Source organism: Mustela erminea, chromosome 5, assembly GCF_009829155.1.
Source record: "Mustela erminea isolate mMusErm1 chromosome 5, mMusErm1.Pri, whole genome shotgun sequence".
NCBI classification, from domain to species: Eukaryota; Metazoa; Chordata; class Mammalia; order Carnivora; family Mustelidae; genus Mustela; species Mustela erminea.
Window position 1 is genome coordinate 131699800 of NC_045618.1, and position 25551 is coordinate 131725350.

General features: G+C 47.6%; 1 protein-coding gene across 4 annotated transcripts in view; it reads right to left on the minus strand.

Moving 5' to 3' along the window:
* Nucleotides 1-3595: 3595 nt before the first annotated feature.
* Nucleotides 3596-25551, minus strand: part of JDP2 (Jun dimerization protein 2) — a 65970-nt gene continuing 44014 nt past the window's right edge. For 2 of the 4 annotated variants that reach the window (XR_004286146.1, XM_032344889.1), the window contains one exon: nucleotides 23848-24240. Coding sequence is in view for 1 of the 4 variants with exons in the window: in XM_032344889.1 (XP_032200780.1) it covers nucleotides 24208-24240 (33 nt within the window). In the remaining 3 variants the exon portion in view is untranslated. Of the gene's footprint in view, nucleotides 4647-23468; nucleotides 23695-23847; nucleotides 24241-25551 lie in introns of those variants that run through there. The other 2 variants (XR_004286144.1, XR_004286145.1) reach the window with 2 other exon arrangements.

Sequence of the window (25551 nt, forward strand, 5' to 3'; positions counted from 1 at the left end):
GTGTTTAATCAGGAGACTAGACACTATCTGATAACAATGACTATCTCACTATTTTCTCTACTAAACATGTATCCCATGAAGATAGTAAAAGTGACTTTCAACTAGTACGTACCTACAAGAGACTGAAATTTTAGAACATTGCCATAGATTTCTAAGACTGTGGCTGTTGTGGGAAAAAGGGCAAAATACACACAGAGCAATCGTATAGCTCAGTAAAATAGAGGAACTCATACAAGATCGGTCACACCCCCCCCCTTTGTGGGCCTCAGGTATGAACGTGTCAAGTGTCCCAATTCACGTCACACAAAACTCAGTCGTCACTCTGGCTCCTCAGCAACCAGAGTGTGATTTGTCTGGACTTCTAGAGTCTCCATGTTTGGACATGCACGTTCCCATATCGCCCGTGTTCCCTGTGATCTTCCAGCTTTCCCTTCATCTAGTCTCTCTCACAGCAGAGGTAATCATCCTCAGAAACCTACGTAACAAGGCTCATGGCCAGGCCCATGTAATCTCGTACTAAGTGCCGCATAAGGAAGTAAGGACTCGTTTACCTTTTGGCAAGGACTCGTTTTCCCTGTAGGCCATTCTTTTATTTTTTATTTGTAAAGATTTTATTTATTTATTTGACAGAGAGAGAGATCACAAGTAGGCAGACAGACAGGCGGCGGGGGCGGGGGGGAGCAGGCTCCCTGCTGAGCAGAGAGCCCGATGTGGGGCTCCATCCCAGGACCCTGAGACCATGACCTGAGCCGAAGGCGGTGGCCCAACCCATTGAGCCACCCAGGCGCCCCTAGGCCACTCTTTTAAATAGAGAGAAATTCCCATGGGAAATCTATCATGAGTATATTGTAAAGAGAATCTGAATTGACTGTGGAACTAACCTAGTTTTGATTTATATTTCTTCTCTGGAAGTAGGTGGGATAGAGTAACTAACAGCCCCTGTGCGCCCATTATCGCCCCCAACATATGTCTAAGAAGATACAAAATTCTTATTCCTCTTTCTTTCTACTGGTCAAGGTAGCTTTCTTGGATCCGTGAAGACATATGGTAGGATTAGGGTTAGGGGCTGAGAAAACAGATGGACTTGTGGGTTTTCCAATTTTGTTATTGTCTAAAGATTACTATGAATTTTTTTTTTTTTTTTTTCTGGAGAGAGAGAGAGAAAGAGCGTGAGCAGGAGTGAGAGGAGCAGAGGGAGAGACTCTTAAGCAGACTCCAGGGGCACCTGGGTGGCTCAGTGGGTCAAAGACTCTGCTTTCGACTCAGGATCGAGCCCAGCATCAGGCTCTCTGCTCAGGAGGGAGCCTGCTTCCTCCTCTCTCTGCCTGCTTCTCTGCCTACTTGTGATCTCTGTCAAATAAATAAATTAAAAAAAAAAACAAAACATTTAAGCAGACTCCATACCGAGTGCAGAGCACAACACAGCTCTGAGATCATGACCTGAGGCTGAATCAAGAGTTGGACACTATCCCACTAGGCCACCCAGATGCCCCAAGATTACTTCTATTTTATTTAATATTTTATTTATTTAGTTGAGAGAGAGACACACACAGCACGAAGAGAGGGAGGGATAGAAGGAGAGGAAAAAGCAGGCTCCCCACTGAGCTTAACCAACTGAACCCCCCAAGTGCCCCCCAAGTTTACTTTTAAAACTGCATCAGATCAGGGCGCCTGTGTGGCTCAGTGGGTTAAAGCCTCTGCCTTCGGCTCAGGTCAGAATCCCAGTGTCCTGGGATCGAGCCCCACATCGGGCTCTCTGCTCCGCAGAAAGCCTGCTTCCTCCTCTCTCTCTGTCTGCCTCTCTACCTACTTGTGATCTCTGTCTGTCAAATAAATAAATAAAATCTTTAAAAAAAAAAAAACTGCATCAGATCTCTGGTTCAGGATGGATTAGCCCACATGCCTGACAGGAAAATCCCACTGAAACGACTTGCAAATGACTTACTAGTGTGAGCAAGAGATATAGTAAAAAGGACTCTGTAGAAGGTGATAGACCAAGAAATACAGATTTCAGTAAAATGTCTAAAATGATGAAGGTCCAAAATAAAAATACAAGTAAAAACTGGGAGGTGGGGGCAGAGGAGGTGGGGGGGCTCAGTTGGTTGGGTGAATGCCTTCGGCTCCGGTCATGATCCCAGGGTCCTGGGATCGAGTCCGGAGTCGGGCTCCCTGCTCAGTGGAGACTGCTTCTCCCTCTCCCTCTGTCTGCCACTCCCCCTGCTTGTGCTTGCTCTCTCTGTCCAATGAATGAATAAAATCTTTTTTAAAAAAATCGGGAGGTGGGGAAAATGAGGTAAAACATAACCAAATTAAATTCCTCAATATTCAGAGTGAGGTGGGGGGAGGGTGTCTTAAAATAACGTCTAAAAGGGATAAGTTGAGAAAGAGAACTACAAACATATTTTAGAATTCTGGATATAACCACCAGAAGCACAAAGCCCAAACACAATTTTAAACATTGGCTTCTAGAGAGTAGGTCTAGGAGTGTAGGCCTGGAGATTCAGTAAACTTGCACATTTTCTTTATCTTTTTCATAATTGTTTGAAATGTTATTACCACATCCGTAAGTCACGTTTACAGTAGTTAAAACCAACAGCAACAGCAACAAAAGTCCACTCTGGTAATCTTGGGGACAAAGTTTCTCCTTTTACCTCCATCCAACAGACCCACGAATCCTGTGGCCTCTCCCGCCGCGTTCCCGGATAGAAGGCCCACCAGGGAGGCAGACAGCGACTGGGCTTACAAGGTGCCCTGCAGTTTCATTTGTTAAAAATCTTAGATTTAGGGGCACCTGAGTGGCTCAGTGGGTTAAGCCTCTGCCTTCAGCTCAGGTCATGATCCCAGGGTTCTGGGATCGAGTCCCACATCAGGCTCTCTGCTCAGTGGGGAGTCTGCTTCCTCCTCTCTCTCTGCCTGCTGCTCTGCCTACTTGTGATCTCTGTCTGTCAAATAAATAAATAAAATCTTTTAAAAAAAAAATCTTAGAGGGGCGCCTGGGTGGCTCAGTGGGTTAAGCCGCTGCCTTCGGCTCAGGTCATGATCTCAGGGTCCTGGGATCGAGTCCCGCGTCGGGCTCTCTGCTCAGCCTGCTTCACTCTCTCTCTCTCTCTCTCTCTGCCAGTCTCTCTACCTACCTGTGATCTCTCTCTGTCAAATAAATAAAATAAAAAATCTAAAAAAAAAAATCTTAGATTTAACTTTTTACTTATTTAAGCAGAAAAGAGAACGGTGGCTGACAGGGAGTGGGAGGAGGGGAAAGGAGCACGTTGTTCAGTGGGTATCAAGTTCACGGTTGTACAAGATGAATAAGTTCTAGAGACAGGCTGTACCACGTAGTGCCTATAATTAACGAGATAGTGTTGGGCACTTAACAACCTGTTGAGGGGCGCCTGGCTGGCTCAGTCAGTGGAGCGTGCGACTCTTGATCTCGGGGTTGTGGGTTCGAGCCCCACACTGGGTGCAGAGATTACTTAAAAATAAAACCTTAAAAAAAGAAAATTTGTTGAGAGGCTATAACTCCTGTTAACTGTTCTTAACACACACACACACACACACACACACACAGAGCAAAAGGACACGAGGAATTCTTTGGAGGACAAATAGGTTTATTACCTTGATTGCAATACTGATCTCACGCAGTGTATACATATGTGCTAACTCATCCAAATGTATACATTAATTATGTGCATTTTTGTGTATCAATTAAACCTCAACAAAGCAATAATTTTTTAAATTTTTTACCATTTAAAGTATTTATTTATAAAACTATTTTATGTCCTACAGTTCTGAGTAAATACCATCACGCCTCCCTTTTTCCCCTGACTTGTTTTAGTCTTGGCTTGGTGAGCAGAACCTAAGAGGACAGCAGCTTGTGAAGACATGGCAACAGAAGTCGGGGATCTAACATCCAGTGTTTGGAGCTTTCTACTGTTGGGAGAGCCGCTGGGGTTGGGAATCCTCACTACCTGGGGTCTGCATTGACATAACTGCTAATGGAGGAAGGTTCTCCTGGGCTCATTTCCAGTCTGGGGAGTAGGGATCCTAAGAGCAGCACCCCTACTCCCGTGGGTTTGCAGGGGGAGTTAGAGGAGAAAAGGACTATAAAGAATTTAGCACAGTGTGCTATTCCTCCCACGTTGGTTATGCTGGTGTCATTGTGGCCTTGTTTAAAGCTTGGGGGTTGTCCTCTGCGAGCCCTCGTAAGGCATTTCATCTGGAAGGAGCTCAGCCCCAAGGACAAGAGAAGGTTCCAGTGCCTCAGAAAGCCCTCACTCTTGGGCCAGAGGCAAAGAAAAGGGGAGGTCCACAGGAAGAGATCAGCCTTGGTGAGTTCTGCACTTTTCTGTTGACCGCGCTCAGGCCATAAGGTCCAAATTTCAGTTACCTTCTCAGAAAAAGAAAAAAAGCCCTGTCTCAGGGGTACGCTCATCCAGGAATTCAAACTGGGAATCACCAGGCACAGGGTTTTCTAGAAGTCTAGGCTGTTGCTCCTGAGGTTTCCTGATCTGAATCACCCAGCACAGGGACTATCAGCTGTGGCTGTGACTCAGGCCACCGCTACACATCTGGCTGATTCTGAGGAGGAGATGGTGGCCCAGACTCTTCAGGGCTTCCGATCACATCTGCAGAGCAGTTCTCCACAGGCCCTGTGGGGTGGGGAGATTATGTTAGAATTTCTGTGTGTATTAAAAAAAAAAAAAAAAGGTAAGAAGGAAATGAAGAAGCTATGATCATATTTAACCTATGAGTACTTAACATATTAGTATAAGAACTAATATCTATCTCGTCAATAAATGTACATGTACTGCTTCAGAAACACATATGTTGTATGTCGATGTTATAAATATGCGTAGACATCTTTCAGATGCTCAAAAATATCGAACAGATTGGGTACACAAAGCGGTTTGGAGACCTCACTCTGCCTATTACTCTCTTGTCTGGCAAGCTTTCTGGCCGAAGCCTGGAGACGTCACGCACCGGCGGCTTTGGACACTTGTCCTTCTCAGAAGCCACCATTGGGTTTCTCAACACTGCGCTTCTATACCTGCTGTTTCCTCTGGGTTGTCTGTTATGCTCTCTGGCCTGGCCAACTCCTGTCTGCTCCTTAGGCCTCCGCTCAGTGGTCATCCTCGCTAGGAAACAGTCTCTGACCCACCGGGTCGGACATTCTTCAGGGACCATCCTTGCTTGTACCTTTACATCTCCTGGTTATGAAGTTGTATCCCCATGTCCGTCTCGCTCACTAACTGGGAGCCAGGAAGGTCTTACTTCATCTCTGTTCTCCAGGACCTAGTGCAACGGCTGAAGTGACCACTGGGGTCTCTTCTCTCCCATTCATGCCACTGTGAAGACCATTGACTAAAAATCTTTACCACCCCCCCACCAAAAAAAAATATGAATTAACATCGCTGAAGTCCCATTCCTTTTGGAGACTGGGTCAAATTGCCCATCACCAGGCCTAGGGTCTCCCTTTAAGAAAAAGCAGAAAGTTCCCCTTCAACTACATGCCCTGTTTCCGGACTGTGGTTCCTCCAGCACAGAGCATAACCAAGGACTTCCCCTAGTGGCTCTGTGAGAGACCTGGCTGAGTGAGCTCCTTCTGCAGAAACTCGATAACATCAGCCTATGGTAAGGGTTCCAGGCAACAGACTGCCCTTCTCGTTTGACTGGAGGATGTGCCTCCAAAGGAGGTGAAGGCCTCCTCTGGGCAGGGGTCTCCCCAGGCACAGAGTAGCTGGCTTCTCAGGGTTCTCTCTGGGGTCTTAGGATTTCTCCTTGTTACTGTGCCCTCCACATCTGCTTTACCTCCCCCCTCTGCCCTGGCCTCCTCCATATGCCTGAAGGTGGATGGTTCCCTGTACCCAAAAGAGCCCCACCTCAAGTCATCAGAGGAGGCTGAGGAGCCCCTCAAGTCACAGTTCCAAACCAAGAAAGAGAGGCTCTCTCGGGTCCATTCTGAGTCCGGAGCCCACTCCTGGGCCACTCAGCCGCTCACAGTGGGTCTGGGATTGGTCTTACAAACATGGCTGCCAGCGGCTGGATCATTCTCAGAGATTGTGGCGAGGCACACCCTCTCAAAAGTACCAACCATGGGAAGTAAAGAAGGAAGCAGAAAGGAAATAGGCTGAGTCTCTGTTTGGTGCCAAGCGTGTCAGCAAATATCTTAAAACGAGGAATCAGATCTGAGAGAATGTGAAGAATCGAGTCTCATCCAGTTCCCCCAACTGTCCCTTTGTGCAAGCCCCATACCAAGAACCTTGAAACGGGGCAGAAAGTGGAGAAGACAAATGCCTACCATTGAGGAGTTAATGGTTCAGGTAGGAAAAGTCACAAAGGAGCCTAAACTGGCATCAGGAAGACCGGCCCCCCTTCTAAGACCACCCATGACATTCCCTTCCATTCCTTCAGGCCCCGGTCATTCCTCCTCCTCAGGGAGGCCTTCCCTCACCGCACCTGCTGGGGTAGTGTGGCATGACAGAGAGAACCAAGGACTAGAATCAGTCACCACCAGGGACCTGGCTCTGCCTCTGCCTGCCACCAACTAGCTGTGTGACCTTGAGGGCGCCATTCGTCCAGCCTCAGTTGCCTCCTCTAATGGGCTGAGGAAGCTTGAGTAAAATATAAAGCCTGTGTGACACGGTTGTTTCTCCCATTGACTTGTGAATTATTTCAAGCTGAAAAAATGTAATACGTACACTGGTTAAGAGCATGGGCTCTAAGGATTCTGAGGTCTCTTCTCATTGCAGAATGGTCTAGAATGGACTGACCTGCTGTCTCCTGTGGCATCCCGGGCTTTGCAAAAGGAGAAGGCCTCCCACCTCCAGGGCTTTCCCACACCTGGGAGCGTATCAGCTCTAGATGACGCACGTGACCTCTGGCTATGCCAGGACTTCAGCTGGCATTACGGACAAGGCATTACCTACAGCTCTGAAAGACGCAAGCCTGCAGCCTCTGTTGCTGGTCCCAGGATGGTCCCAATTGCCAAACTTGGAATTATAATGTGGAAGAAATCCCATCAAGTATATCGCATGTCTGTTTGGACCATTGTGGGACCGGAAATCTGCCCGTTTCCATTATTTAGTGTATGAAGAAAGATGAGAACAGAAGCCCTAAGTATTTTCCAACGTCTTGATCGTTCATACAAGAAGAGAAAGAGGAGAAGGGAAGGAGGTTGGTGAAGGGGAAACGGCAGGAGGAGAAAAAACAGGCAAACAGGGAGATGGGGACAGGTGAGGAAGAAGAAAATGACGCTGATGGGGCGCCTGGGTGGCTCAGTGGGTTAAAGCCTCTGCCTTCGGCTCAGGTCATGATCCCAGGGTCCTGGGATCGAGCCCTGCTTCAGGCTCTCTGCTCAGCAGGAAGCCTGCTTCCTCCTCTGTGCCTGCTTCTCTGCCTACTTGTGATCTCTGTCTGTCAAATAAATAAAAATCTTAAAAAAAAAAAAAGAAGAAGAAGAAGAAGAAAGAAAATGACACTGAAATTAGAGACGAAGAAAGAAAGCAATCACTAAGAGCCCGGGGCCAGGGCCATGACTCTAATCCAGCACCAAGCCTCCCACACCTGGGTCTGTGAATACTGATGATGCCGCTGCTTTATGTGCCCCTAGATAAAATCTCAAGGTGTCAAATGTCACATGTCTGCAAATTGGAGCCTTGAAAGTCTACTCGGAGGGGTATCAAGAAAGGAAACCCTGCTACCTTGAGATTTCAGCTATCTCTTATGTCCATCTATGCACAGACTTCATTTGAAATTGTGTTAAATGAAATCAAGAAAGGTTTACTATAACCACCCCCCTCCAAAAAAGGGGGGGTTGTGGGGGAGGATCAAGAGTCAGACGACTGAATGGAATCACAGCTGCAACACCTGCCGGCTCTGTGACTTGGGGTAAATTAGTTCATGCTTCAGCACCTTTGTCTTCCTCACCTGAAACCCAAGGATATTTCCAGTGTAGATGTCATGCAGCCACTTGGAGGGTTCCGTGAGATTTTGCATTCAGTGCACTCAGGGGACGACAGCCACTGCCATCGTGAACATGACCACAGGCAGCATCCTGTCTCTCCTCTGGAGTTGACTGTGTGGCCCCAAGGGCAGGGCCCCATCACGGTCATGGCGGCATTCACGACACTGCCGGGCGCAGCCAGCCATAGGGTGTCCATCCTGTGAACTGAACTGATGAGGTGCTGGACCAAACTGCCCGCCCCTTGGAGCCTCTGATGTAGAATCCAAGGGGATGAAGAGTTGTTCTGACATGGGACCAGGTCCGAGAGCCCATGTCCAGTGACCTCCCAGTTCCCTCCCCAAAGCCAAGGATAATTTAATTCCATGATTGTTCAGTTTTGCAGGCCGCATGGCTGGGATGAGAGAACTGAGTCCGAGAGAGGAGACTGGTTTTGTCTGGGTTGACCATTTTGAGCCTTAAATTCTATATCTATATGTGGTTTCCTTTTTTCCAATAGTCTCCTGGATATATGCATTCACCTGGGTAGTAGGGAAATGCAGCACCTGATGAGGTTCTGGCTCACCAAAGCCACAAATGAAATCAGAAAGAGCCTCCACCAGCCCGTGTTCCAAGGCAGCCTCTCACCTACACAGAGGGGCACCCACTAGCACTTTCCCAACACCATCCCTTCTCTGCAGTGTCATAGACAAAGCGCAACACTTGGATTTCCCTGCACCAACGACTAAAGGTCACGTCTCCAGGAGCACACAGTGAGTGGGTGGCTGCCCTGAGATTGCCAGCAGGCTTTAATTTCCTTCCCAGATTATCACAGGAGCAGGGAGACTGGGTGGTAGAAGCCACCTTTGAAGAAACGAGCATGTCCTACTATCGTCCACTCATCCACGCAGGCCGAAAAGGCCTCGCCTATAATGAGGGTCCCCCCCGCCACCCCCAATACAATCTCCCCAGGTCAAAATGAGTGTGAGCATGCACTGGGTCTCCCAGGTACCAAAGACTTAGATCCATGCCAGTCTTTAAAGGCTAATCATAACAGATATTTCCCTGTGACCAGAGTTCTTATAAAATAAGTTGTTCCAGGGGCGCCTGGGTGGCTCAGTGGGTTAAGCCGCTGTCTTTTGCTCAGGTCATGATCCCAGGGTCCTGGGATCAAGCCCCACATCGGGCTCTCTGCTCAGCAGGGAGCCTGCTTCCTCCTCTCTCTCTGCCTGCCTCTCTGCCTGCTTGTCATCTCTCTCTGTCAAATAAATAAATAAATAATCTTTAAAAAAAAAAAAAAAGTTGTTCCAATTTTCTTTATCGCATATATATATAAAAAAGCTGAAAAATTCTAATAGTACAGAAATACCAGTATTGGTATTAGTAGAATGAAAACGAAACAGATGCTTCCGGAAATAATAATGGCGGCTACCGTTTGCTGAACACCTACTATGTGCCATGCACTTTATAGTCGTGATCTCCTTTCAGGCTCTCACCCGTCCGCGTGGTGGGGGCTCTGAGAATCCTATGCCACAGATGAGGAAACTGGAGTTGCCTGACATCACCCAATGTTGAAGGAAGAAAAAGAAAGTTAAGATTGTAAGTGCGGTCGGGCCGTGGTCGAACACAAAGACTAGGATGGAAGAAGCCCAGAAAAATGAAAACCGTTGATTTGATGGGATGATAAGTTCATGGGGATTTTTTTTTTTCCTCCTTGGCCAACATCTGTGCTGTGGTGTGCCATACTGAGGAGAGAGAAATCAGTGTAGCCGTCTCGGGAGTGATGGCTGGGAAGCCTGTGGGAAGGGGTCGTGGGCTGTTCATCTGGTGACAAAGGCCCCAGCTGCCCGTTCCCCCAAGGCCACCTCCCTGCACTTTCTCAGCATCTTTGTCGATTGCTGAGTGTATGGAGGGACAGTTTAGGGGAAACCCCTTCTCCAGCTCAGATTGGCTTTGGTTCTTTTTTTTAAACTTACTGCAAATTTGTTTCCTTGGAACCTGGAACCTAGGGGGGTTTTTCCCTTCCCTTTTATGAATCAGCACAGAACTGGCCTATGTGGGCCAGAGAAGCTTCTGGAATATAAACATTGCTGAGGTCCCACTGCTCCTCGGCCTACAGATTCTCCCTCCTGCCTTGGATTCACTGGCTGGGTTTCAGCCCAGGCTCCCAGCTGCCTCCTGTCCCCAGAATCCCAGGCCCAGAGACAAGCTCCTACACCCCTAATCCCAGAAGCAACCTGCAGTGACACTGTAATACACGTGCCTTCTGAAGGGAGAAGGCAGCAGGGAAACTGTGGTCCGCCTCTCCCAAAAGCTCAGCTTTCCCTGGGAGTGTCATGAGAGATACCCCGTCCTTACCTCCAAGAAGAGCCCTAAGCCTAGTGGCCCCAAAGTCCATTCCCTTCCCCCACCCTCCCCCAGGCTCCAGGTCCCCCACCCCTAGTTGGTACCGAGAGCAGTAGCCCCATACACTTGCCCTTGTTCAGGTGTCTGATATAATACGTTGTCCCCTGGGGGGCATTTGGTGTCATCGACCACTCATACCCACCAGGGGTCTCTGCTTTCAATGAGCCCATTTCATAGATGAGCTGACGGAGGCTCAGAACCATAAAGTAACTTGTCAAGGTCACCAGCTGGAGGCACCAGGCCGGGATTCCTGCCCTGTCACCGTGCTGGGCTATCCCCTCTGTCTTGTTAACTTGAGTTTTTTCATATAAGGGCAGTTCTACTGGATTTGTGGCTTTTGTTCATGGATATAACTTTTTTTAAAAAAAGATTTTATTTATCTATTTGAGAGCGAGAAGAAGCACGAGCAGGGGGGTGTGGAGGGAGGACCAGAGAGAGAGAGAGAGAAGGACCAGAGTAGGGAGCCCGACGGAGGCTCCATCCCAAGACCCCGGACGCCTAACCCACTGAGCCAGCCAGGTGCCCTTTCTTCTTAACATCGGGTTGCGGGAAGGGATTTGTAGCACAGGAAGAGGAGCAGGGATGAGCCTGAGGGCTTGGAGCCGAAAAGGGTCTTGGAACCCCGGAAAGAGGGGCCGTGAGTTAATCATAGTCCCTTCTCAATCCCAATCTCAGCTATAGGCCAGATGCCCAGGGACAGTGAGGGGAAAAGGAAAAAAAAAAAAAAAGACCAATGTTAAAAACACTAAGTTTTGTCCCAAAATAAAGACTTGGCTTATAAGGAAAAAACCCTTATCTTGTTATTTCCAGAGTCACCTGATTTTCAGTGATCTATGATCACCTGGACTGGTTTTTCACTATGATTCAGGTTTCTTTCTCTTATTGCATTCATTGTGTAAGTTACTGCAAAGTTTCTGGGGGCAAGTGGATAGGATATAAATCGTAAATAAATAAATGTGATGCACCATTTTATCGTGAGGGTGGTGGTTTGTTTCCTAAGTTCAAAACCAGGCCCCATAGAGTACATGTACTGGAACTGATTGAGGGAAGAGACGTCGGTGTGGGGCCATCCTCGGGGGCAGGTGCAGAGACACAGACAACCTGTGACCACATGCGGTGTCTCGGTTCCACTCTTAAAGTACAGACGCCCTGACCTCAACCTCAGAGGGCTTTCCAGCCCTGTTCCCATCCATGGTTCTGAAACTTACTGGTGACCACTCCCACCCACATCCTCTGCCTCCCCGGCCACTGGCCCCAGACGTCATCCATTCAACAACTATTGAGCGCCGGCTGTGTGCCAGACTCCGCACAAATGCTGGCAATTCAGCTGTGGTGGAGACCGGCTTAACCCCTGCTCGAATGAAGCCCCCAGAAGAACGGAAGGATAGATGAGTGAATAATCATTCCATGCAATGAATGCCACAGGAAAGGAAGTCTAGAAGAGGGGCACCCAGGCCAGACCTGAGGGGTCAAGATTTCTTAAGAGGGGAATTATAATTTAAACCCAGGTCTCACGGCTGTTCGACATATGCATGGCAGAGACTGGCAGGCAGGTCCAAGTTCCGTTGCCTTCAGATGTGGAGTCAGGCTACATTTCCCAGCCTCCCCTGTGGCAGAGCTGTGTGTTAAGGGACTACAGCCGGGGTCAGTAAGCACCACCATCTGGCAGGTTCCATGTTCTTTGCTCACTCATCATCTGAATGCAGAGGATTCCAAAGGACCCCCTGGAAGAACAGGACCACTATACAGGAGGAGCCTGGGTCTCAGACTCACCATGGGGAAGGCCTTTCCACCAAATGGGAATGCCCTCATGACTTACCATACACATGATAAATAAAGTTTTTTTGTGTAAAGCCATGGGCTCTGGGGTGTGTGTTATAGCAACTGGTATCACCCTAACTCATAATCAAGTAGGATTGGGGGATAAAGTGTTCTAGGAAAAAAACTTAGTAAAAACAGCCTACCCTTAGGAAGTAGCAGTCAACCAAACAGAAGGAAGGAACACAGGCTCCAGAGCCAAACCAATGGAATCGAACTCATGTTCTATATTTCCTAGCTGTGTGATCTTGGGTGAATTACTTAACCTTCCTGAATATCAACTTCCATGGTTGTAAAATGAAGATAACACCTTCCTTGAAGGATTGCAATGATTATTAAATAGTACCTAGAATGGTTCCTAATACAGGAAAGGCTTTCCAAATAATCCTTTTCTCCTAACTACATGCATTCTTAGAATGACGTTGAACTAATAATATGCTTTGGTAACTGGTAATGGTAACAATAATAATAAAACATTTATTGAGAACTAATTATGTTCCAGGAACTGATCTAATCACAACCCTCTGAATTAGTCACTACTTTCCCCCAATTTTACAGATGAGGAAACTGAGGCACAGAGATGTTAAGTAACGTGTCCAAGGTTAACAGATGGTAAGTGGTAGAGCCTGGTAAATCCAGGCAGGCATGGTTACAATTCCCTTGTTACAGCTGAACAGCACAGTGACACAATTTGCTTAAAGCCACATGGTCTCAAAGCGTCCCATGCTGGGGGCCTAACTGCTTGTGATTCTGGTGGAGAACAGAGCAGCCATCTCAGACCGTGAGAAGCGCCGTCCTTTTGCAGGCATGCGGGTGGCTTTGGTAGTAATGATGCTGACCAAAACCAAAGATGGCTTTTGTCAACTGTAAGAAAGTAGCAGGTGAGCATGCTCAGGGTTCTGGCCCGTGGAGAAACTCAAGCCCTCCGGCCATGAAATAAAGACCGAAGGACTTTGGTTTTTTACAAAAGTGACATTTTATAATTTTCCTCTTATTTTCTGTCAATTCTTCACATTGGGAGTGATCATTTTCTCTTTATAATACCTTTCTACTATTAAATTCAGTTTTGTATTCCAAAAAAAATTCTAGAAGAGTTTTAAAACTTAGCTGGGACAAACTTCACTGACTTTAAAAGGATGTTCAACCTTGGGGATGGGGGGGAGGGGACAGTTCTAAGAAATGGAACTTGAGAGGGCAAATCTGAAGTAGAAGTAACAGCCCAGAGGCGCCTGGGTGGCTCAGTGGGCTAAAGCCTCTGTCTTTGGCTCAGGTCATGATCCCAAGGTCTTGGGATTGAGCCCCACATCGGGCTCTCTGCTCCGCGGGGAACCTGCTTCCTCCTCTCTCTCTGCCTGCCTCTCTGCCTACTTGTGATCTCTCTGTCAAATAAATAAATAAAATCTTAAAAAAAAAAAAAAAAAAAAAAACCACCAAAGGATGGGGGGCGAGTTGGGGGGTTGTCAAACTTGCTGAGGTCCCAAATAACCACCAGAGGGCAGCAAAGGCATTGGTCAGAGAAGACAGAGGCTCCTTTGAGGTTCTTCCAACCACGGAAGGACGGAAGGTGAACAGGAAAAATGAGAAAGGGCCTCCTCGATCACTCAAGGAGCATTTCCTAGATTCGGGATCCTAGCCATCTAAAAGAAAATTGGCTTTGAACTTGCTGTTCAGATCTTCTAACTAACGCATGGTAACCGTAGAAAAATTGGAAAATACAGAAATATGTCAAGCAAACCCCTGTAAATGCCAACACCCAGAGAAAACTACAGTTATTTTAACATTTTAAAAAAATTTTAAATTTAAATTCAATTAGTTAATATGTAACATATTATTGGTTTCAGAGGTATAGGTCTGTGATTCTTCAGTCTTCTGTAATACCCAGTGCCCATCATAACACACACCCTCCCCAGGGTCCATCACACAATTACCCCATCCCTCCCAACTCCCTCCCCTCCAGCAACCTTCAGTTTGTTTCCTATGATTATGAGTCTGTCATGGTTTGTCTCCCTCTCTGATTTCGTCTTGTTTTATTTCTCCCTCCCTTCCCCTATGATCCTCTGTTTAGTTTCTTAAATTCCCCATATGAGTGAGATCATATGATAATTGTCTTTCTCTGACTGACTTATTTCACTTAGCATAATACACTTTAGTTCCATTCACGGTGTTGCTTTAATCAATATCCTTCTGGATAGATGTAGAAATCAATGTAGATTTAGATGCAGAAACACATAGAGATTTACATATTTTTTTGGCTTCATGAAATTGATATCAGTATATACACATTGGTTGTCCTTTTCTAGAAATTCAACAGCAGCAACAAAATGTGCGTATATATATATATACATAGATACAGATATATAGAGATATATATATACATATATATATATATATATATATACATAGATACAGATATATAGAGATAGATAGATAGATAGATAGATGGATGGATGATACGGCATTCTCTTGTCCAAATGTCTCTCACTTGCTCACCTGTGAGCCCCTGGAAATCCAGCCCCCTATAATCCAGACAGGGGATGGGGCACAGGCAGGTGAGGGCTGGCTGGGCAGGAGCAGTGTCCTCGGAGGTCACTAGCCACTCTGCTGGGTCTAAGCTCCTGCAGTTTGGGGGGGGGGGGTAGTTGTGGAGTTTTCTAGCTAAAAAAGGCTTTACTTAGTGAGCAGGTGCTCAGAGTTCGTTAAATTTCATCAAAATGAGTCACACTGAAGGTGTGAAGGACTGAGAGTTTTAAGGAGTTACCACTTCCTGCTTCCACACCAGCCCCGCGACCTTTACCCCAGACAGAAGCCGGGCGGCCCTGGGAGTCCAGGCAGCAGCCACGGGCATGACTGTTCTCTCCAGATGCAAAGCCTCCATGCCGTTTCTTCGTCTTCAGGTGTGACATCTTTTCCCCAAAGAAAATCACCACATCCTGACTCTGCAACCCCCTCGATCACTGTTAAATGAGATTCAAACCTGAAAAACCCACTGAAAGTGTAGCAGTGCTTGAACTGAGTCTTAAGTTCGACACAGGTGCTCCCCAGGTGAAGGGAAGGGGGAGGGGTGCTGCACCGTACTTGCCTAGTTCACACGACTAGATGGAACACCACTGATCCCCTAAGGGAATTCTCTTGGCCACGTGCTTCGGAGTGAGACAAATCTAGTTTTAAGTCAGCTTCATTCACTTCCTAATTGTGTGTCCTCAGGCAAGTCACGTAACCCGGGTTGTCCTAGGGGAGGGGTCAAGGTGACCAGGTTGGAACAGTTTTGGAGGCAGCATTGCTTGTTCTGCCAGGTGGGAGGGTAGCATGAGGAGCCAGAGCAGGAGGCAGCCAGGGGGGTGGCCTTGTATGTCACACCGGGGAAGATCGGCAGGAGCTATGGCAAGATTTGAAGGAAGGTTAAAAAACGTGATAACATACAATATAGTCTGTTTGTACCAATCTCACAAGGGTTATGGTAAAAAGCAACAAAACGTGTCGGAGGAGTCTTTGTTGACAGAAACATACATCCCTGGCACCCTCCTCTTGTACTTGGGTGACGAGGTCAGCTCCGTGGTGCAGGTAGGAGTGTTTCCCACATGCCTCTTCATCCTGGCCGCGCCCATGAAACACTCCCAGTGCGTGTGGTTCACGCCTCTCACACCCACCATGCTGACGCTCACAGCTCAACGGGTGCCTCTTAACCTCTTCCCGGCATGCTTCGGGCTAGCCATGTTGGGGTGAGGTGTGGAGGGTAAACCAGTGGGAGGAAAGGAAAGAGGCCTCCCTCCCGGTGCTTGGGGACATCTGGGTGCTGAGGAGAGAGACAATGGTCAGAGGCCAAGTCTCCCCTGACCTCAGTGCACCCAGACCCTCCCCCTGCTCTGTCAGCAGTGACCCTGACTTTGAGCGCCTTCCTCACGCCCCTGTGTAGGGAGCTCTCCGACCACCTTCCCCACTACGGTCGGGAGGCAGCGTGAAACGGAAGAATCCAGACCTGTGGGTTGCAGACTGAATCCTACCCCCGTCCCCAACCAGCGCATCGCAACCGGTGCATCACAGTCGGCAAGCGATGGCAACATTCTGGGTCTCAGTGTCCTTGTCTGCCAAGTGAAACTAATATTAGTTACGAGTTCTTAGTTTATTGACAGATTTAAAAGCACTTAATACATCTAAACTAAAATCGCTGTTACTAATATTAATTGTTTTCTTTTTCTAGCTCTTCCCCTGGCAGGGGACCAGATTATATCCCATTCAACTTCCTATGATAAGCACATGGACAGTGCCTAGGGCCATGATACTTTTAGGAGGCCATGAAAATGCTATAATTTCTTTTAAGATCAGAAGGGAGAAAAAGGAACATAACCCAGCTGGGGTTTTAGTTGTCTTTATATCAGTACAGTTGTAAAAATATAATTTTTAGTATATTTTTTAATGGAGGAAAGGACCCACAAAGTACGTAGGGCTCTGGAGAGTTACCGTGGAGCCCTAAGCACAGGGGCTGGAGATGAGGCAGATCGGGCCTGAGTCCCAGCTGCACCACTTGGCTAAGAGCACGAGCCAGAGAAACATAGTGAATTTCCCCGAGCTGAAGCTTTTCCATCTGATAAAAGGGCCCTCTGATAACGCCTACCCCTTACGTCATTGAATTCCGCCCCCACATTTTTTAATCACTCACTATATCTCTAATTATGCATTCGATGTCTGTCTTTTCCCACTAAGCTGTACGTTCCACAAGGGCAGGAATTGTGTCTAAGTTCACAGTTCCCATACGGAACATTTAAGATACTCTTACTATGTGCCCTGCATTGTCCTAAATGCTTTCCATGTGGGACATCATTTCTGAAGGGTTTTAGCCCCATTTCACAGATGAAGAAACTAAGGCTAATCAGTTAACTGGCTTGCCCCAAATCACAGGGTAGGATGTATGTCTGTGTGTGAGAGTAGGTGGGTGTGGGCGAGTGGGTAGGCGTTAGGGTTTTAGCCCCAGGCCAGGGGAAGCCATCCTCTATGTGACTCTGATAATCTGAAATGAAGATTTGTTTCTGAGCAGGAGGCTGTGAAATGGGGGAGGCAGAGGTCATTAAAGAGAAGTCTTCCTAGCAGACAAATGTTTTCGATTCCTGAAGAGGGACGAGTTCAGGTAGAGAGAATGATCTAACCACATCAGGACTGGGGCTTTAGAAGAGAATTGAACCTTTTTTTTTTTTTTTTTAAGGATTGTATTTATTGGACAGAGAGAGACACAGTGAGAGAGGGAACACAAACAGGGGGAGTGGGAGAGGAAGAAGCAGGCTCCCTGCCGAGCAGGGAGCCCGACAGGGGGCTCGATCTCAAGGACCCCCCCCCATCGTGAACTGAACTCTTCTTAAATTAAGCCATTGAGATACAGAGACCATCTGTTTCAGCACCTAATTAGCACTTAACGTAAACTTGTTTTGTTTCCTTAGACTTTGCCTGTGGGTGTTATGTTCTATTAGGTAACAGTCTTCTTTCAAAAAAATAGAATCCCCCCTAGAGAAATGATCCCTTTCACTGTGCAGGGCCCTGATCCCAGAGAGAAGTAATCACATTCCTTGGGGCTTAAAAGCAGAGGGTAAGAGAATCAAGACACAGAAAGCCAGGGGACAGGAGGGTAGTGGAGCAGGTGCAGAGATGAAGAGAAAGACACTTCAGCAAAACCTCAGCAGGAACGTGAGCATCTGAGCACAGCAATCACACACAGTGAGGCCCTATCCTCCTAAAATACAGAGAAAAGAAGACACAAAAGACAGATCAAGAAAAGCAAAGGAAAGTGATTTGTCCATATCACTTGAGGGACGGATGCTACAGAAATTAACATACAAATACATAAAAGCATGCATGTATGAAGATGTCCGCTGTGACCAGGTTTATAACAGCAGTGAGGAAAGGCGGGGAGAGAACTCAAACACTCATCAGTATGGGAAGGGTTGACTAGCGTATGTTTCGTACGTACCATGGCGCGCTGTGCGGGTTCATTCTAGCATACCTGAAATTGGCATGAGCTGATTTACAGAAATACAAGGCATTCATGATGGTGCAGACCGCTGCCCTGGGCATGATCGGTGCTGATGAAGTGTGCTGTTTTGTAACCATGGATCTGAGGAGTTTCATCGGGGCTTTTACCAGCTTGTCAGCAGTGTTTGTTTTTATTTTTACTTTTGGGGGCATTATTTGTTGATCACGGTGAAATTAATGATTCGTACCTGGTTTTGGAGAGACTCCTGGAGCTCTCTGCTGCTCGTGCAGGTTATACAGAAAGCAATATGTTTGTACGGCTAGCAGGAAAGAAGAAGCCCATGTGGAAACTCCATCTGGGGGCACCTGAGTGGTTCAGTGGGTTAAAGCCACTGCCTTGGGCTCAGTTCATGATCTAGGGGTCCTAGGATGGAGTCCCGCATCAGGCTCTCTGCTCAGCAGCGAGCCTGCTTCCCTCTCTCTCTCTGCCTGACTCTCTGCCTACTTGTGATTGATCTCTGTCTGCCAAATAAATAAAATCCTTAAAAAAAAAAAAAGAAAAGAAATTCCATCTGGGACTTTCTAGGTCTGAGGTGTTCTGGGACACATCTGCGACCCAAGAGAGAAAGTGCATCTGTATGGGTCTTGCAGGCGAGAACGACTGAAGCTTACACTTGGCCTGTCTGGAGCCCTCGCTCTCTTGCTTCAATGCTTGTAGTGCTTTACCTGAAGTAAACTGCAGATCTGCAAGCATTGTCCATTTGTTCTTGTGACTCCTATTTAGCAATCAAACCGTTAGTGCCCATGGCACTGGACAGTTTTCAAAAAAGTTAGATCTACATGTACAGCCTGGAAAGAGGTCCATAACATGAGTGAAATAAACACGTTGCAGGCTAATATGGTATGTAAAGCCTGATTTCATTTTAATTTTTTTATGTGTGGTGCTGCGGATAGCTAGATACAAATATAGCTATATTTGTGGAACCTTAGGGGAAAAGTCAGGAAGCGTGCACACCAGATTATAAACAACGGTTACTTTATTGGGGATATGTAGAGTGGGGTGATGAAATGGGCTGGAACGGCTACTTCTTACTTTACATGATTTTTTTTTTAAGACAGAATTATAGTTTTTTTTTTAATTAGTAGATTTTTTTAAAGGTTTTATTTATTTATTTGACACAGAGAGAGAGAGAGAGATCACAAGTAGGCAGAGAGGCAGGCAGAGGGAGAGGAGAGAAGCAGGCCTCAATCCCAGGACCCTGAGATCATGACCCGAGCTGAAGGCAGAGGCTTAACCCACTGAGTCACCCAGATGCCCCAACAGATTTTTTCTTTTTTTTAAGCACTTTCATGTTAACAGAAAAGTTGAGCAGAAAGCACAGAGAGTTCCCATAAACTCCCTTATCCTTCCATACCATAGCTCCCCGCAACAGTTTATACACTATTAATATCTTGTATTAGTTTGGTGCATTTATTGACAAACCAATATTAACATACTGTTATTAATTAAAGTCTATAGTTTATATGTGAGTTCACTCTGTGTTGTACAGAACTATGGGTTTTGACAAAGGTATAATGTCACAGATGCACCGTTATCCCGCATTTCAATATGGGGCAGAATAGTTCCCCACCCTAACAACCCCCTCTTCTCCACCTGTTCCTCCCTCCCTTCCCCCAGACCCTGGCAACCACTAACTTTTTACTCTTCCCATACTTTTGCCTTTTCCAAAACAACATATAACAAACAATATACTATGTAGCTTTTTCCTGCCAGCTTCTTTCACTTAGTAACATGCATTTAAATTTCCTCCACCTCTTTTCATGGATTGGCAGCTCATCTCTATTTGTTGCTAAGTAATATCCCATCTTCTGGACGCTCCACTCACCCATTGAAGGACATGTCGGCTCCTCTCAATTTTGGGCAATGGTGAATAAAGCTGCTCTAAACATTTGGGCGGACCTTAAGTTTTCAGCTCATTTGGGTTAATGTTAAGGAGCACGATTGCTGGGTTGTATAATACATCTAGCTTTGTAAGAAACCGACAAACTATCTTCCAGAGAAACTTACCAGCTGGCTTTGTCACCAGCAATGAATGCCTCCTATGTCCTCGAAGTTCTGTACCCCCACCAGGATTTGGTATGACCAGTGTTTTGGATCTTGGCCATTCAAATAGATGTGTAGTAGGATCTCCTTGTTGTTTTAATTTGTGATTCCCTGGTGACATACAATGCGGGCATCTTTTCCCATGTTTGTTGGCTCTCTGTATATCTTCTTCGATGAGGTGTCAGGGATAGTTTTTCTTTTTTTTTTTCTTACAGTTGAGTTTTGGGAGTTCTTTGTATAATTTGGATGCCAGATATTTTTCAGATACATGTTTTGCAAATATTTTCTCCCTGCTTTTGGCTTGTCTTTTCATTCTCTCAATTCTAAGTCATTTAAACACTTTTTGTGTGTTTTTCAAGTTAACGTTCAAGTAAAGAAGATGAAGGTGACCAGGAATGACTTACTGTAGCCTCCTTGCCTGACTGGACTACTAGTACTAATTCCTAGTGAGGAGGAATTGACAGCAAAATGTATTATGCTTGTAAACAGTTTTTGTATTTATGTAACGAATTTAGCAAATCCTATTAATCGTTTAACTATAGTTTATGATGAAAGACACCCTCCTTTTCTTTTGCAAAGGCTTAGTGAGAGAATGGCAGTCCAGTGGAGGAGGAGTAGAAATTGTGGATTTCAGGGGACCCATTGGGTCATCTGCTCCTTGGTGGGGAGCCCAGGCAGGGATGGAGGCCAACCGCAGGGGGCTACCCGTACCTCCACCTACCTGACGCAGAGTGGGACCCCACAAATCTGTGCCCCAGAAAGTGACTATTTTACTGGAGCATACTTCAGGAGTTCCAAAGCAGTGACCTTGGACTCACCACCCCCCCCTTCCCTTTCTAATGAGGGAAAGGAAGTCTCCAGAGCCCGGGCTACAAGCTGCTTTAGAAATGCAAAGGTTCAGCGACTTGAAGGGAATGCACTTGAGGGAAGTCTCTCCTGGTTTCCTCAGAACCTTCAAAGAGAAATAGAGCTTTTTCAGAACCCCTGTAAAAAGACAGAGTTCAGAGGCCCTGGGCCCTGAGGAGGTTTCTTCCCAGATGGTGTTATGCAAATCTGGCTTAAAAGAAGAGTGGACTGAGTCTTTATTTTAGGCAAAGAAAGGCAGAGGAAGGAGAATAATAATACCCTTCAGATTTGGGCTATAAATACCACCGTAATAGGGCTGGGAGGGAAGGATCTGGGGCCTTCAGGGAGCTTGAATGGGCTGCGAGGCCTGTGGCTGGTTTGTCAGGGTTTTTCTCACAGGAGGGCAGTAGAAGCTGGGATTGAGTGACTAGAAGGGGCACCACGTGGAAAAGCCTGAGGACATAGCCACCACCACAGGGCAGCCCCTTGGCCACCAAAGAGGGCCAGGGCAGCTGTCAAAGATTAAAACACTGACAGGAAAGCTACTCTAGAGGAGTAAAATGACAAGATGGTCACCAAACCGTGGTGGATGCCCACCCAAATTGGGGTTTTCTTTTCCCCCAGGAGGAAAGGGCACAGCTTGAGGGTCGCCTGACAGGAGGTCCCTACCTGTTGCTCTGTCTCCTGAGGGACTGCTCTCCTCAAAGGCAGGGATTCTGGACCAGGTCCGTTTGCCTTCCAGCCTGGCTCAGGAAATGGTTCTTGGACTGAATCCCGGAGTGCTGTCACAGTTTCCTCATCAATAACGTGGGACTTGAAGCTGTAACACCCACCTCACGAGAGTATATGGTAGATACTCAATAAAAATTAGGATCTGTCCTTCAGTTCATTGGTGAACCATAGCGTCTGCACAAGGGGGCAGCCTGTCTTTAAGAAGCGGAGTCATGTGAGTCAGTGACCCTTTGAAATCCTCACTGCGATTTAACTCCAGAAACAATGTGCCCAGGATGTTAAAATTAAAGATTTGACTGAAACACCAAGGCACAATAGATGGGAAGCCCCATTAGCAAGTGCAGTCTTTATGAATTTTAAGGAATGGGTTCCAGGATGATTGGAATGAAAAGGGCATGAAAAGGGGTCCAGGGACACCTGGGTGGCTCCGTAGGTTAGGCCTTATGCTCAGGTCAAGATCCCAGGGATGCGGTTTTGGAATATAGGTGAGGTTCAGTAGGGTGGGGTCTGGAGCTGATGGCCAAGAGTCTTTGGTGCAAAAAAATGTGATTTTGTTAAAGCTTGGGGAGAGGACCCATGGGCAGAAAGAACGGCTACCCCGGGATTTGACGGGGTGCCTGATTATATACTTGGGGTTGGGGAGGTAAGGGAAAGGGAGGTTTCAGAAGAATTTTCATGTATTAAAGAAGACTCCCAGGATACAGGGAGGCCTTGCCATTGTCAAGTTAAGGTTGTTTTTCCCTCCGGCAAGGCAGAACAGGAGCGTGAAGACAGTTGGGAGCTTTCAGGAGGAATGTCACAAATATCCCACGGGGACAGGGTGGGGGCAGGGTGGGGGGGTTGCAGGTTGTCAGCCTGTCCTCAGCTTTGCCTTCTGCTTCCTCATCACTTCATCACCGGTGAGTCCTGGGATCCAGTCCCGCCACCCATCCCCCGCCCCACCCGTGGCTCAGCAGGGGGGAGCCTGCTTCTTTCTCCTTCTGGCACCCTCCGCTCCCCGCCTCACTTATGCTCTCTCTCTCTCTCAAATAAATAAATAAGAATCTTTAAAGAAAGGAAAAAGGGGGCTCCAGATGTAAAGAGATGAAAAAAAAAATTTGTAGAACCATTCTTTTGAGAGAAGTATGGTGGTGCATTGTTCCTTTTCTCTGCCAGGCAGGAGGAAGGGGCTGGTGCCTCCTTTCCCTAGAGCCAAGAGAGAAGGAGCTGCCCTGGAACCTCTTGAAGAAGAGGTTGTTCTGGGCCAGGTCCATATGTCCTGAATGTCTCTGGACAGGGCACGACCAAGAGGATCCCAAGGCCAGTGTGGGCTGGTGTAGCTGGCGTTGGTCTGTCCAATAAGGCCATCTAGAACATGCTGGATTGTACCAGAAAGAAACTGGAGGTAGACGGTCTCTTGGGCCAGAGGAGAGTGCTTCCTACGGATACATCTGCCCAGTTTGCCCTTGGGCTATAGACTATCAGACTGAAGCTGGCCTGCGCTGGCAAGGGGAGAAGATTTGAACACAAAATCTTAGAGGTTTTGCTTTCCTCTTAGACTGGACCTTCTAATGAACAGATGGAGAATGGAGATTTACAAGGACACAGGGCCATTTCTTACCTGACAGGGAGCACGAAAGTTCCAGGCCTGCAGGAAGGCAAGGAAAGCTGATCCTCGTGGATAGATTTCACAGGGACCATGGGAGACAGTACATAAGGTTTTATTTTAATTTTTCATGGGTTGCACATTCACAACAGCAGCATCTTTTGCACCGTGGAAACCTCCAGACCCCTGGGTGTGCCAGGTGATATGAGGGCAGAGCCTACAGGGACACGTCCCATGGTGACAGAGCCCTTTGCACCACAGCCTGAGCTGCTAAAGAACCCCACTCCAGACGGGCAGCTTTCCAAGTCACTGCAGAAGGGGTCATAGCAGTATTGCCTTTTTTTTTTTTTTTTAAGATTTTATTTACTTAGACGTCAGAGAGTGAGAGAGAGTACAAGCAGGGGGAGCGGCAGGCAGAGAGAGAAGCAGGCTCCCCACTGAGCAGGGAACCCAATGCATGCATTGCAATCCCAGGACCCCCGGATCGTGACCCCAGCCGAAGGCAGACACTTGACCCACTGAGCCGCCCAGCTATCCCACGAGCAGTATTCCTAAGTGAGGTGGATATGCTGCCTCCAAAACCCAAAGATGTTCCTTAGGCCCTGAGCCCCTTTCTCAGCGGTGGGGTGCAAGGTGCGATTACCTGTCATTCATCTTGAAGGGGGTGCTTTGGAACGCCTGGACACAGGACCAATAAAAACTCCACCCACGCTGCAGGCGCCGGATCACTCACAGGGCTTCTTTCCCAAGGGCTGGTGCTCGCGCGCCTCACTGGGGCATCCAGAGCGCGGGCCACGTCCCGCTCTGCGGGTCCTATTAGCATCAGGCCCTGAGTATAAGGCCAGCAGTTGAATTCTGTGGAAGGACAGAAAGATCAAAACTCTGGAAAATCATATTCCGATGGGGAGCTGGAGAGTTAGTACAGCACCCCCCCCCCCACCCGCCAGACAACGAATGCTATTTCTGCCTTCCTTGCAGTAAAAGTGAGCTGTTTTTGACTCTCCTTCGTGATGGGAATTAAGAAGAAAGCATCTACCAATTATTAGCTGCTTACCGGACGCCAGGGGCTGGACCGTGTGTTGGAACAGCGATAACCCGTCCACACGCAGCAGTGACTCGGAGTACCAGGAGCCCACCGCTGCCCGGCACAATCCACCGGGTCTCCCCCGCCCCGTCCCCGCAGCGAATGAGTCCCGCGGGAATAGGATAGGGCCCGCCCCCATTTCCTTTCATCCCGGGAGTGATCGATGGGGGGCGCTGTTCTCCGCAGCTGCTCTTGGCCCATACCCATCACTTCGGATTCACGCCGGTGAATGGAGGGGGCAGTTTGAAGCATTTTGGCTCAGGTTCTCCTATCAAAACCCTCCTATCGGTCAGGCTCTGGGTAGAGAGCTACGGGGAGGGTCTGCGGGTGCACTGAACCCCCTGACAGGCGGACTCTGGCCCGAATACCCTTGACCTCCTAGCTTCACTGAACCAGTCTCTAGCCAGGAGAGCATCTCGCCCTTCAGATATTCCAACATCACGGTCATCTCATACCCAGAGTTTTAACCGGGATGTGGGATACAGTGGTGCCCAAAAGATGTGAGAATTCCACCTTCCTCGCTGTCTAGATACCCTTTGGGAAGGTTCCTGAATGTTTTATTAAGTAATTCAGGGTCTTCCTCAAGGGGACCCAGCCTACCCTGCAGTTCGTGGGTTCTGGCTCTGTGAAATGACTTAGACCTAGAAAGGGATGAGGGCCTTGCTGTCCATGATGCCAGTTAATTGCCTTCTCCTGGCTTTTACCGTTCTGGAACTCGGTAACCCCTGCTGATATTAGGGAGCCCCAGTTTTATGGCAGCATCTTCGGTCCACCCTGACATGTTCAGAGCTTCTCTAGGATGCTAGTGGCCCCTCTCCAGTAGCTCAGCATTGCACTAGTGAGCATTCCTCTGGCCCTCCTGAGGACCGTGGTCCAGGTCATGGGGACTCCAGTCTCGTATAACAAACCCATGCGAACACAGCCTCCTCCCTGAACCTTCTGACCCCTTCGTTGAGTCTCTGCCAGGGCTGTTTCAGGATCTCCACTTCCCATACTGTGGGTTCATGGCATGAGGAAGCTTCGAGGAGCGATACTTGCAATGCACTAGGGCACGTTCCCAGTGCCAGTGCCTTGGCTTTGAG